General features: G+C 52.7%; 1 protein-coding gene across 1 annotated transcript in view; it reads left to right on the forward strand.

Moving 5' to 3' along the window:
* Positions 1-14,512, forward strand: part of SEL1L3 (SEL1L family member 3) — a 78,419-nt gene extending 63,907 nt beyond the window's left edge. The window contains exons 25-28 of the mRNA XM_076056578.1: positions 3,994-4,136; positions 6,317-6,422; positions 10,886-10,964; positions 12,315-14,512. Coding sequence (XP_075912693.1) covers positions 3,994-4,136; positions 6,317-6,422; positions 10,886-10,964; positions 12,315-12,784 — 798 coding nt within the window. The 3' untranslated portion in view covers positions 12,785-14,512. The remainder of the gene's footprint in view (positions 1-3,993; positions 4,137-6,316; positions 6,423-10,885; positions 10,965-12,314) is intronic.
* Positions 14,513-15,141: the final 629 nt, after the last annotated feature.

Genomic DNA, 15,141 nt, shown 5'->3' on the forward strand with positions numbered 1-15,141 from the left:
GCAATTAGCAGAGCATTGGCATACGTAACTTGGTTGACCAATTGGAAGCCATCCCTTGACCGCATCCGGGCATCGATCAGCCTCCCATTATATCTGTACCAAATGGAAATTCCTCCGATACAGCTATTGAAGGCTTCACGAACTACGTGGTCGAAATAGATGTTAAATAATGTGGGAGCCAGAGGACATCCCTGTCGCACCGAAAGGTTTACAGGGAATGGCTCCGACTCCCGGCCACGTAGTTTTACCCGGGCCCGCTCACCATCATAAAGGTCCTTAATGATCGTGAGCAGAGGGCCAGGGACTCCGAAAGCCCGAAGAACAACCCAGAGCCCAGGCCTACTGATGGTATCATAGGCCTTGACCAGTTCAATAAAGCAGAGATGTAGGTTTCGTTGGAATTCCCTATACCTCTGCTGTAGCAGACGGACAGAAAATATGGCATCTGTGCAGGACCACCCTTTCCTAAAACCGCATTGGGGCTCTGCAAGCCTCTCCTCAGCGTGTCAAGCAAGGCGATGTTGAATAACTGAGGAGTGAGATGCCCCTGTAGTTGTTAGTCTGTGCGGTCCCTCTTCTTAAAGAGGGGGACCACCAGGAACCCGTCTAGTGGCCCAGACTGTTGTTATGATGTCATGTAGGGCAGTCTGTGCACAAACGCCACCCTCCCTCAGCATTTCGCTTGGGAGATTATCTCTGCCTCCTGCCTTTCCTGGTCTCAGACTCCGGATCGCCTTCAGTACTTCCTCAACAGATGGCACCTCAGCCAGCCACTCACGGGGGGTGACTTCTTCCAATATTTGAGGCACCGCAGCCTCAGCAGGGTCATCCCCACTTTGTGCCACGATGTTTTCCTGGTTGAGGGATTTCCCCTCCCCCAGCACCTCACAGAAATGCTCAGCAAATCTGCAAACCTGTTCCTGGGGGTCGGAGATTGGATCACCATTCTTTCCCCTAACGATGGTAATAGGTGTGGCTGTAGGTTACTTTTTTGATGGAGTTAAATAGGGATTTGTGATCGCGGGCCATTGAGGCAGACTCCATCTCCTCAGCAACCCGCAACCACCACCCATCCTTGCAGCGCCTCACGGCTCTCCGAACCTCCGAGCGAAGGCTGTTTTAAGCCTCCTCAACCTCTGATGTGGGATTCTGTAGCCGATGAGAGTGGGCCTGTCGCTTTTTCTCAGCCAGCCTGAACACCTCCTCTGTCAGCCAGGGTCTCCGAGGAGGTCTGGACCACGTACCCAAAGCAGCCATTGCAGCTGCATGAGTCACACTCCTAAACCTCGCCCATTTACCCTCAACATCAGGAGGAGTGGGGGAAGATGCCGTCCCCAGCCGCAAGCGATGATGAAATTCTCGCTTGCAACTTTCATCAGCTAGCTGAGACCAGGCCACTAAGGGTTTGAATGGGGTCCTGGGTGTACACTCACCACCGGAGTGGAATAATGGCAGGTGCATCTTACAGATGACAAGTCGATGGTCAGAGGGCAGATCAGCTCCACGGTAGGTCCTGGTGTCAAGGACATGGGCCCGCATCCGCTGATCCGTCATGATGCAGTCCAGCAGATGTTCTTGCTTGGACCCGGCATGCATCCATGATGTTGTGTGGATGCGCCGATTCCAAAACAGCGTGTTGGTAATTACAAGCACATGGGCTGCACAAAAATCTAGCAGCCTCCTACCGTTGTTATTGAGCTGATCTGGCCCATGCCTTCCAATCACTCCAGACCAGGTGCCAGCATCATGACCAACTTGGGCATTGAAGTCGCTCAACAAGATGCCTCTATCCCGAGGGGCCACTTTAGCCAGCACCTGTGACAGGAGGTCATAGAAGGCATCTGACTCATCGGCTTTGCCTGCATCCCTCTACGGATGTTCGTCTTCGGTGGGGGCATAAGTAACCACGACCACCATTCCTCGCCTCCGGTTGATGGGAAGGCGAGCCCAAAGTTGCCTGGGGCTTACAGCTTCCCACACCTCTCCGCCACGCTCCCACGCTCCCTTCATTCTTTTGTTCAAAAGAAGAGCCACACCCTGTTGTTTGGCAGTCTGCTGCCCCGAGTAGAGGACTGTCCACCCCTCATGGTGGCAGGAGCCAGAACCGGTCCACCGGACCTCCTGAATGCCACAGAGATCCAGGCGGTACCGGTCCAGCTCCCAACAGAGGAGTGGCAGCCTCTCCTCCGCAGTGAGCGTTCGAACATTCCATGTGGCCACCCGTAGTGTTTTTTTGTTGTTTCTGGAGGAGCCCCGAGGGTAAAGATTCAGTCTCCTGGCACCGCCAATTGGGGTTTGGCCAGGAGACGTCATAGACGCCTGGCCCCCCGGGGCCTCCGGCACAAGCTTATGAATTACATTTTGTGGTCGTGGTTTAGTGGTAAATTTTTGAAAGTGAAGGGGTTACCAGCCCCTCGCACCCGTCCAGAGCCCGCGTTTAGCCGCTGTGGTGGTCACAGACGCCATGAGGGGAGGAGCCAATCGGAATTGGCCCTCCCCCCACAGCACTGTCCACGACAGAGTTGCCCGTCCGGCACCGCGAGGAGATAGGGGGTTGTTTTGCCGGACACGCACACACACGTACACACACACACACGTACACACACACACACGTACACACACACACACGTACACACACATCTACACACGCACGTACACACGTACAGACACACGTACACACACGTACACACACACACGTACACTCGCACACACACACACGTACACACACACGCACACGTACACACACACGCACACGTACACACACGCACACACACACGTACACACACACACGTACATACACAGCACTTGCCCCTACCTTGTGTTGAGGCTACACGGGGGACCTTTGTCTGTGTCTGTGTGCAGTGTTTCTACAGCACTTGCCCCTACCTTGTGTTGGAGGCTACACGGGGGACGTTTGTCTGTGTGCAGTGTCTCTACAGCACTTGCCCCTACCTTGTGTTGAGGCTACACGGGGGACCTTTGCCCGTGTCTGTGTTCAGGGTCTCTACAGCACTTGTCCCTACCTTGTGTTGAGGCTACACGGGGGACCTTTGCCTGTATCTGTGTGTTCAGGGTCTCTACAGCACTTGCCCCTACCTTGTGTTGAGGCTACACGGGGGACCTTTGCCTGTGTCTGTGTGTTCAGGGTCTCTACAGCACTTGCCCCTAGCTTGTATTGAGGCTACACGGGGGACCTTTGCCTGTGTCTGTGTGTTCAGGGCCTCTACAGCACTTGCCCCTACCTTGTGTTGAGACTACACGGGGGACCTTTGCCTGTGTCTGTGTGTTCAGGGTCTCTACAGCACTTGCACCTACCTTGTGTTGAGGCTACACGGGGGACCTTTGCCTGTGTCTGTGTGTTCCGGGTCTCTACAGCACTTGCCCCTACCTTGTGTTGAGGCTACACGGGGGACCTTTGCCTGTGTCTGTGTGTTCAGCGTCTCTACAGCACTTGCCCCTACCTTGTGTTGAGGCTACACGGGGGACCTTTGTCTGTGTGCAGGGTCTCTACAGCACTTGCCCCTACCTTGTGTTGATGCTACACGGGGGACCTTTGCCTGTGTCTGTGTTCAGGGTCTCTACAGCACTTGCCCCTACCTTGTGTTGAGGCTACACGGGGGACCTTTGTGTTCAGTGTCTCTACAGCACTTGCCCCTACCTTGTGTTGGAGGCTACACGGGGGACCTTTGCCTGTGTCTGTGTGTTCAGGGTCTCTACAGCACTTGCCCCACCCTTGTGTTGAGGCTACACGGGGGACCTTTGTCTGTGTGTAGGGTCTCTACAGCACTTGCCCCTACCTTATGTTGATGCTACACGGGGGACCTTTGCCTGTGTCTGTGTGTTCAGGGTCTCTACAGCACTTGCCCCTACCTTGTGTTGAGGCTACACGGGGGACCTTTGCCTGTGTCTGTGTGTTCAGGGTCTCTACAGCACTTGCCCCTACCTTGTGTTGGAGGCTACACGGGGGACCTTTGCCTGTGCCTGTGTGTTCAGGGCCTCTACAGCCTCGGCTCGCTGCTTGAGGAGCAGGGCGGGGAGGGTCGTGTCCACGTGCCCAGGGCCGTCTGGGACTCTCTGGGGGTGCCACGTGCTGAGCGTCACACGGCCCGCTCGCTCACCAACTACCTCTACACCAGGTGGACTCATCCACTCGCTCAACCGCTCGCTCACCAACTCGCTCACCCGCTCGCTCAGCCACTTACTCACTCAGCCACTCACTCACTCAGCCACTCACTCAGCCACTCACTCACTCAGCCACTCACTCAGCCACCCACTCAGCCACCCACTCACTCAGCCACTCACTCAGCCACCCACTCAGCCACCCACTCAGCCACCCACTCACTCAGCCACTCACTCACCCACTCAGCCACCCACTCACTCAGCCACTCACTCACTCAGCCACTCACTCACTCAGCCACTCACTCACTCACTCAGCCACCCACTCACTCAGCCACTCACTCACTCACTCAACAACTCGCTCACCCACTCACTCACCCACTCACTCACTCAGCCACCCACTCACTCAGCCACTAACTCACTCACTCAGCCACCCACTCACCCACTCACTCACTCACGCACTCACTCACCCACTCACTCACTCACCCAGTCAGGAACCCACTCACTCACTCACCCACTCACTCACTCAGCCACCAACTCACTCAGCCACCCACTCACTCACCCACTCACTCACCCACTCAGCCACCCACTCACTCACCCACTCACTCACTCACCCACTCACTCACTCACCCACTCACTCACTCAGCCACTAACTCACTCAGCCACTAACTCACTCACTCAGCCACTAACTCACTCACTCAGCCACTCACTCACCCACTCAGCCACCCACTCACTAACCCACTCACTCACTCACCCACTGACTCACTCAGCCACTAACTCACTCACCCACTCACTCACTCACCCACTCACTCAGCCACCCACCCACTCACCCACTCACTCACTCAGCCACTAACTCACTCACTCAGCCACCCACTCACTCACCCACTCACCCACTCACTCACTCAGCCACCCACTCACTCACCCACTCACTCACTCAGCCACTCACTCACCCACTCAGCCACCCACTCACTCACTCACCCACTCACACACTCACCCACTCACTCACTCAGCCACGAACTCACTCACCCACTCCCTCAGCCACCCACTCAATCACCCACTCACTCACTCAGCCACTCACTCACCCACTCAGCCACCCACTCACTAACCCACTCACACACTCACCCACTCACTCAGCCACGAACTCACTCACTCACCCACTCACTCAGCCACTCACTCACTCAGCCACCTACTCACTCACCCACTCACTCAACCACTCAGCCACCCACTCCCTCACCCCCTCACCCACTCACTCACCCACTAACCCATTCACTCACCCACTCACCCACTCACCCACCCACTCACTCACCCGCTCACTTGTACAAACTAAGTTGCCTCTGTGGTAGTAGTTACATTGGAGAAACCAAACGCCATATCTCGGACCGCATTCGTGAACATAAAGCAGACCTTAAACACGGTAGGACCAACACCTCGGCCGTAGCAGATCATTGTTCTAATTCAGTAGGCTCACATGCCATTGACTTTTCCAAGACGGAGGTTCTTTGTAAGCCATCTGGCTTCCATGAGAGATTCGTTCATGAGGCTATACACATATACAAGCACAGAGACAATTTCAACCGAGAAGATGGATTCTATCTTAGCAATCATTGGAAAGATTTGATAAATCATTTCAGTTCTTGATTGATTGTTCACGCTTACAGTGGCTTTCAGACAGCATACATAAAAACAAATTTCGTCTCCCCCCTCCTCTTTTCAAAAAATAGATGGACTAGTCCTGGGCAAACTGCCAATCGTTGCGCGTGACGCAAACGTTATTTTTATATATATATATATAAATAAATAAATATGCCGTTTTCAAAATAAATTTATGCAAACCGACACACCTGATGATGACCGTTTGAGTTATGGTCGAAACGTCGTGAGAATTTTTTATTGTTTTATATATATTTTGTTATTTTGTTGTTTCTCTTCAACGTGACTTTACCGAAAAAACTAAGAATATGAATTACTGCAGTCACGAAAGCTTTAAATCAAAATTTAATGGTGGTGTTGTTGATGATGATGGTGGTGATGTTGATGTTGGGGTAGGTGCCGGGACCATCACAGCGACGAGGCGATGTTGATGGTGATGTTGATGGTGTTGATGGTGGTGATGATGGTGGTGCCGGTGGTGGTGATGGTGATGGTGGTGATGTTGATGATGATGGTGGTAATGGTGGTGATGATGGTGATGGTGATGTAGGTGCCGGGACCATCACAGCGACGAGGCGATGTTGCCTTGCTCCTTGGCACTCGCCAGGACTCAGCTCCACGACTTCCTAAAACATCACCATCACTCGTGCATGCAGGTAACACCATCACCATCACTATCATCACCATCACTACCACCATCACCATCATCACCACCATCACCATCATCATCACTACCACCATCATCACCATCACCATCACTCGTGCATGCAGGTAACATCATCATCACCATCATCATCACCATCATCATCACCATCATCATCACCATCACCATCATCACCATCATCATCACTACCACCATCATCACCACCATCACCATCACTCATGCATGCAGGTAACACCATCATCATCACCATCATCACCATCATCATCACCATCATCACCATCACCACCATCACCACCATCACCATCAACATCACCATCATCATCACCACCATCACCATCATCACCACCATCACCACCATCATCATCACCATCACCACCATCACCATCACTCGTGCATGCAGGTAACATCACCATCATCATCACTACCACCATCATCATCACCATCACTACAACCATCATCACCATCATCACCATCACTCGTGCATGCAGGTAACATCACCACCATCATCACTACCACCATCATCACCATCATCACCATCACTACCACCATAATCACCATCATCACAATCACTCGTGCATGCAGGTAACATCACCACCATCACCACTACCACCATGATCACCATCACCATCATCACCATCACCACCATCATCATTACCATCATCACCATCACTCGTGCATGCAGGTAACATCACCACCATCATCACTACCACCATCATCACCATCATCACCATCACTACCACCATCACCATCATCACCATCACTCGTGCATGCATGTAACATCACCACCATCATCATTACCACCATCATCACCATCATCACCATCACCACCATCAGCATCACCATCACCACCATCACTCGTGCATGCAGGTAACATCACCACCATCATCACTACCACCATCATCACCATCATCACCATCATCACCATCACAACCACCATAATCACCATCATCACAATCACTCGTGCATGCAGGTAACATCACCACCATCACCACTACCACCATGATCACCATCACCATCATCACCATCACCATCACCACCATCATCATTACCATCATCACCATCACTCGTGCATGCAGGTAACATCACCACCATTATCACTACCACCATCATCACCATCATCACCATCACTACCACCATCACCATCATCACCATCACTCGTGCATGCATGTAACATCACCACCATCATCATTACCACCATCATCACCATCATCACCATCACCACCACCAGCATCACCATCATCACCATCACTCGTGCATGCAGGTAACATCACCACCATCATCACCATCACCATCATCACCATCATCATTACCATCATCACCATCACTCGTGCATGCAGGTAACATCACCACCATTATCACTACCACCATCATCACCATCACCATCATCACCATCACCATCACTCGTGCATGCAGGTAACATCACCACCACCATCATCATCACCACCATCACCATCATCAACATCACCACCACCATCATCACCATCATCACCATCACTCGTGCATGCAGGAAACATCATCACCATCACTATCATCACCATTATCACCATCACTCGTGCATGCAGGTAACATCATCACCATCATCACTACCACCATCACCACCATCACCATCATCATCACTACCATCATCACCATCACTCGTGCATGCAGGTAACACCATCACCATCACCATCATCACCATCATCACCATCATCACTACCACCATCACCACCATCACCATCATCACCATCATCATCACTATCATCATCACCATCACCATCACTCGTGCATGCAGGTAACACCATCATCATCACCATCATCACCATCATCATCACCATCATCACCATCATCATTACCACCATCACCATCACTCGTGCATGCAGGTAACATCACCACCATCACCATCATCACCATCACTACCACCATCATCACCATCACCATCACTCGTGCATGCAGGTAACATCATCACCATCACCATCATCACCATGATCACCATCACTACCACCATCACCACCACTCGTGCATGCAGGTAACATCATCACCATCACCATCATCACCATCACCACCATCACCACCATCATCACCATCATCACCATCACTCGTGCATGCAGGTAACATCATCACCATCACCATCATCACCATCATCACCATCACCATCATCACCACCCTCATCACCATCATCACCACCATCACCATCACTACCACCATCATCACCATCATTACCACCATCACCATCACTCGTGCATGCAGGTAACATCATCACCATCATCACCATCATCACCATCACTCGTGCATGCAAGTAACATCATCACCATCACTACCACCATCACCATCATCACCACCATCACCATCATTACCATCACTCGTGCATGCAGGTAACATCATCACCATCACCATCATCACCATCATCACCATCACTCGTGCATGCAGGTAAAATCATCACCATCACCATCATCACCATCATCACCATCACCTTCATCACCACCCTCATAACCATCATCACCACCATCACCATCACTACCACCATCATCACCATCATTACCACCATCACTCGTGCATGCAGGTAACATCATCACCATCACCATCATCACCACCATCACCATCATCACCACCATCATCACCATCGTCACCATCACCATCACTCGTGCATGCAGGTAACATCATCACCATCACCATCATCACCATCATCACCATCATTACCATCATCACCATCATCACCATCATCACCACCATCATCACCATCATCACCATCATCACCATCATTACCATCACTACCACCATCATCACCATCACCACCATCACTCGTGCATGCAGGTAACATCATCACCATCATCACCATCACTACCACCATCATCACCATCATCACCACCATCAACATCACTCGTGGATGCAGGTAACATCATCACCATCATCACCACCATGATCACCATCATCACCATCATCACTATCACTACCACCATCATCACCATCATCACCATCACCATCACCCGTGCATGCAGGTAACATCATCACCATCACCATCATCACTATCACTACCACCATCACAATCACTACCACCATCATCACCATCATCACCACCATCACCATCACTCGTGCATGCAGGTAACATCATCACCATCACCATCATCACAATCACGACCACCATCACCACCATCATCACCACCATCACCATCACTCTTGCATGCAGGTAACATCATCACCATCACCATCATCACCATCACTACCATCATCATCACCATCATCACCACCATCACCATCACTCGTGCATGCAGGTAACATCATCACCATCATCACCATCATCACCACCATCACTCGTGCATGCAGGTAACATCATCACCATCACCATCATCACCATCACTACCACCATCATCACCATCATCAACATCACTCGTGCATGCAGGTAACATCATCACCATCATCACCATCACTACCACCATCACCATCATCACCATCATCACCACCATCACCATCACTCGTGCATGCAGGTAACATCATCACCATCATCACCGTCACTACCACCATCATCACCATCATCACCACCATCACCATCACTCGTGCATGCAGGTAACATCATCACCATCATCACCATCACCATCATCACCACCATCACTCGTGCATGCAGGTAACATCACCATCATCACCACCATCACCACCATCATCACCATCATCACCACCATCACCACCATCACCATCACCACCATCACCATCATCACCATCACCACCATCACCATCATCACCATCATCACCATCGCCACCATCACCACCATCACCATCACTCGTGCATGCAGGTAACATCATCACCATCACCATGATGTTGATGGTGATGTTGATGGTAATGTTGCTGAAGGCGATGGTGGTGATGGTGATGCTGATGGTGATGGCGATGATGTTGCTGATGGTGGTGATGGTGGTGATGGTGGTGATGGTGGTGGTGATGATGATGCTGATGGTGATGCTGATGGTGGTGATGATGGTGATGATGATGGTGATGATGGTGGTGATGGTGGTGATGATGATGCTGATAGTGATGCTGATGGTGATGCTGATGCTGATGGTGGTGATGATGATGGTGATGATGATGGTGATGATGGTGCTGATGGTGATGATGGTGGTGATGGCGGTGGTGATGATGATGATGGTGTTGATGATGATCCTGATGGTGGTGATGTTGCTGATGGTGGTTATGGTGGTGATGGTGATGATGCTGATGGTGATGATGATGCTGATGGTGATAATGGTGGTGATGTTGCTGATGGTGGTGATGGTGGTGATGGTGGTGGTGATGATGATGATGCTGATGGTGATGATGATGGTGATGTTGGTGATGGTGATGATGCTGATGGTGATGTTGGTGATGGTGATGATGGTGGTGATGGTGATGATGATGCTGATGGTGGTGATGGTGGTGATGTTGGTGATGATGATGCTGATGGTGATGATGATGGTGATGATGATGCTGATGATGTTGGTTGCCCTCAGGGAGGGAATGTGCTGGGCATTGCTGTGGTTACAGCACTCACAATCATCACCCTGGTAGCTAAACTACGCGACTGGGCAGGTAACAACATCAGCACCATCATCAACATTATCACCACCATCATCACCCCCACCATCATCACCCCCATCATCATCATCCCCATCATCATCACCATCACCCCCACCATCATCACCACCACCATCACCACCATCATCACCCCCACCATCATCACCACCACCATCATCACCACCACCATCACCCCCACCATCATCACCACCACCATCACCACCATCATCACCACCATCATCACCACCACCCCCACCATCATCACCCCCACCATCATCACCACCACCACCATCACCACCACCATCATCACCACCATCATCACCATCACCACCACCATCATCACCACCATCATCACCACCACCCCCACCATCATCACCCCCACCATCATCACCCCCACCACCATCACCACCACCATCATCACCACCATCATCACCGCCACTACCATCACCCCCATCATCACCGCCACCATCATCACCACCATCATCAGCCCCACCATCATCACCCCCACCATCATCATCACCATCATCACCCCCACCACCTTCATCACCTTCATCACCATCATCACCTCCACCATCATCACCCCCACCATCATCACCCCCACCATCATCACCACCACCATCACCCCCACCATCATCACCCCCACCATCATCAACATCAGCACCATCACCCCCACCATCATCACCCCAACCACCACCCCCACCATCATCCCCACCATCATCACCCCCACCATCATCACCACCACCACCACCCCCACCACCATCACCCCCACCATCACCCCCACCATCATCACCACCACCATCATCAACATTATCAGCACCATCACCCCCACCATCATCACCCCTACAATCACCCCCACCATTACCCCCACCATCATCACCACCACCACCATCATCACCAACATCACCCCCACCATCATTACCACCACCATCATCACTACCATCACCCCCACCATCATCATCACCATCATCACCCCCACCATCACCATCATCACCACCACCATCACCTCCACAATCATCACCATCACCATCACCACCACCATCACCTCCACAATCACCACCACCACCTCTACAATCATCACCATTACCACCACCACCATCACCACCATCACCTCCACCACCACCACCACCACCTCCACCACCACCACCACCATCACCACCTCCACCATCACCACCACCATCACCACCTCCATCACCACCACCACCACCACCATCACCACCTCCATCACCACCACCACCACCACCATCACCACCTCCACCATCACCACCACCATCACCACCTCCATCACCACCACCACCACCTCCATCACCACCACCACCACCACTTCCACCATCACCACCATCACCGTGCACTGTGTGTGCCCTACAGGTACCCAGGCATCACCTTCCTCTCCGCGTCACGCGGGACTCAACGGAGGCCTCCCATTGGCCAACGGCTCGGCCAATCGCGAGCGGCGGCGCTCCGAGAATTCCCAGGACTTCCCGGAGAATTCCCAAGACCCGGCCGGCCTCCGCACAGATGCCCAGCAGCAGCAGCAGCAACCGCAGGGCGAGTCGGGAATTCCCAAAATTCCAGATGAGGGAATTCCCGGAATTCCAGATGAAGGAATTCCCAGAATTCCAGATGAAGGAATTCCCAGAATTCCAGACGACGAAATTCCCAGAAACTCAGAGGCCGGGATTCCCGACATTTCAGAGGGCGGAATTCCCGGAATTCCAGGAGTGAACTCCCAAGATTCTGGGAATCCCATGCGGCAACAAAATCGGTCCGGGCTGACTGTGGTGGGAGTGCTGACAGGAATCGTTTCCGGAGTCCTGGTCTGGATCTGGCTAATTTAGTGCACGACCGGTACCTGGAGTCAACAATCCTGGTCCCATACAGAGTCCCCGTCTCATCCCATACAGAACCATCCCATACAGAACCATCCCATACAGAACCATCCCATACAGAACCCTCGTCTCATCCCATAGAGAACCATCCCATAGAGAACCATCCCATAGAGAACCATCCCATACAGAACCATCCCATACAAAACCCCCGTCCCATCCCATACAGAACCATCCCATAGAGAACCATCCCATACAGAACCATCCCATACAGAACCATCCCATAGAGAACCATCCCATAGAGAACCATCCCATACAGAACCATCCCATACAGAACCATCCCATACAGAACCCTCGTCCCATCCCATACAGAACCATCCCATACAGAACCATCCCATACAGAACCCATGGCCCATCCCATAAAAAAACCCCGTCCCATCCCATAGAGAACCATCCCATAGAGAACCATGTCACACAGAACCCTTGGCCCATCCCATACAAAACCCCCGTCCCATCCCATACAGAACCATCCCATACAGAACCCCCGTCTCATCCCATGGAGAACCATCCCATACAGAACCATCCCATAGAGAACCATCCCATACAGAACCCTTGGCCCATCCCATACAAAACCCCCGTCCCATCCCATACAGAACCATCCCATACAGAACCCCCGTCTCATCCCATGGAGAACCATCCCAAACAGAACCATCCCATACAGAACCATCCCATACAGAACCTCTGTCTCATCCCATACAGAACCATCCCATAAAGAACCCCCGTCTCATCCCATACAGAACCATCCCATAAAGAACCCTCATCCCACACAGAATCATCCCATAGAGAACCATCCCATACAGAACCATCCCATACAGAATCATCCCATAGAGAACCATCCCAAACAGAACCATCCCATACAGAACCATCCCATAAAGAACCCTTGTCTCATCCCATGGAGAACCATCCCATACAGAACCCTTCTCCCATCCCATACAGAACTCCCGTCCCATCCCATACAGAACCATCCCATACAGAACCATCCCATACAGAACCCCCGTCTCATCCCATGGAGAACCATCCCATACAGAACCATCCCATAGAGAACCATCCCATAAAGAACCCTTGTCCCATCGCCATACAGAACCCCCGTCCCATCCCATACAGAACCATCGCCATACAGAACCCCCGTCTCATCCCATACAGAACCATCCCATAAAGAACCCTCGTCCCACACAGAATCATCCCATACAGAGCCATCCCATACAGAACCCCCAACTCATCCCATACAGAACCATCCCATAAAGAACCATTCCATAAAGAACCCTCGTCCCACACAGAATCATCCCATACAGAACCATCCCATAGAGAACCATCCCATACAGAACCCTCGTCCCATCGCCATACAGAACCCCCGTCTAATCCCATACGGCCACTACCCAAAGGTCACGTCACCCCAGAGTGTTATGCTTGCGACACGTGGGGCCCCGAACCCCCCGAGTGGAACATCGGCGGCAGTGAGAGACGAGACCTCGGCCTCACCACCTCAGGCCCACGATCCATCCCGGGATCACAAATCCTCCAGAGACCTCGGACACAGTCCCATCATCGGCGAGCTCCTCCTGCAGGCGAGGGGTTGCGTTGGCTGGGTCACGGAGCCCGCGTGCCCAGCCACGGCGTGAGTGGGTGGGTGAGTGGGTGGGTGAGTGGATGGGTGAGTGGGTGAGTGGGGGTGTGGGTGGGTGAGTGGGTGAGTGGGTGGGTGAGTGGGTGAGTGAGTGAGTGGGTGGGTGGGTGAGTGGGTGGGTGGGTGAGTGAGTGAGTGGGTGGGTGAGTGGGTGAGTGAGTGGGTGGGTGGGTGGGTGAGTGTGTGAGTGGGTGAGTGGGTGAGTGGGTGAGTGGGGGTGTGTGGGTGAGTGGGTGGGTGGGTGAGCGGGTGAGTGAGTGGGTGGGTGGGTGAGTGAGTGAGTGAGTGGGTGGGTGAGTGAGTGGGTGGGTGAGTGGGTGGGTGGGTGGGTGAGTGAGTGAGTGGGTGGGTGAGTGGGTGGGTGTGTGGGCGGGTGAGTGGGTGGGTGAGTGACTGGGTGGGTGGGTGAGTGGGTGGGTGAGTGGGCGGGTGGGTGGGTGAGTGGGCGGGTGGGTGGGTGAGTGGGCGGGTGAGTGGGCGGGCGAGTGAGTGGGCGGGTGAGTGAGTGGGTGGGTGAGTGAGTGAGTAGGTGAGTGGGCGTGTGGGCGAGTGGGTGGGTGGGTGAGCGGGTGACACGGGCTAGAGAAGAGATTGAGTGATGTAGTACAGGAGGACGTGGAGCTGAGTGGACTTGCCGATGAGCGCTACCAGCGGTGTTAAGATCGGCCTCTGTGGAGGAGGAGGC

This window comes from Petromyzon marinus, chromosome 76 (assembly GCF_048934315.1).
Source record: "Petromyzon marinus isolate PM22_M1 ecotype Great Lakes invasive population chromosome 76, UKy_Petmar_22M1.pri1.0, whole genome shotgun sequence".
Classification (NCBI taxonomy): Eukaryota; Metazoa; Chordata; class Hyperoartia; order Petromyzontiformes; family Petromyzontidae; genus Petromyzon; species Petromyzon marinus.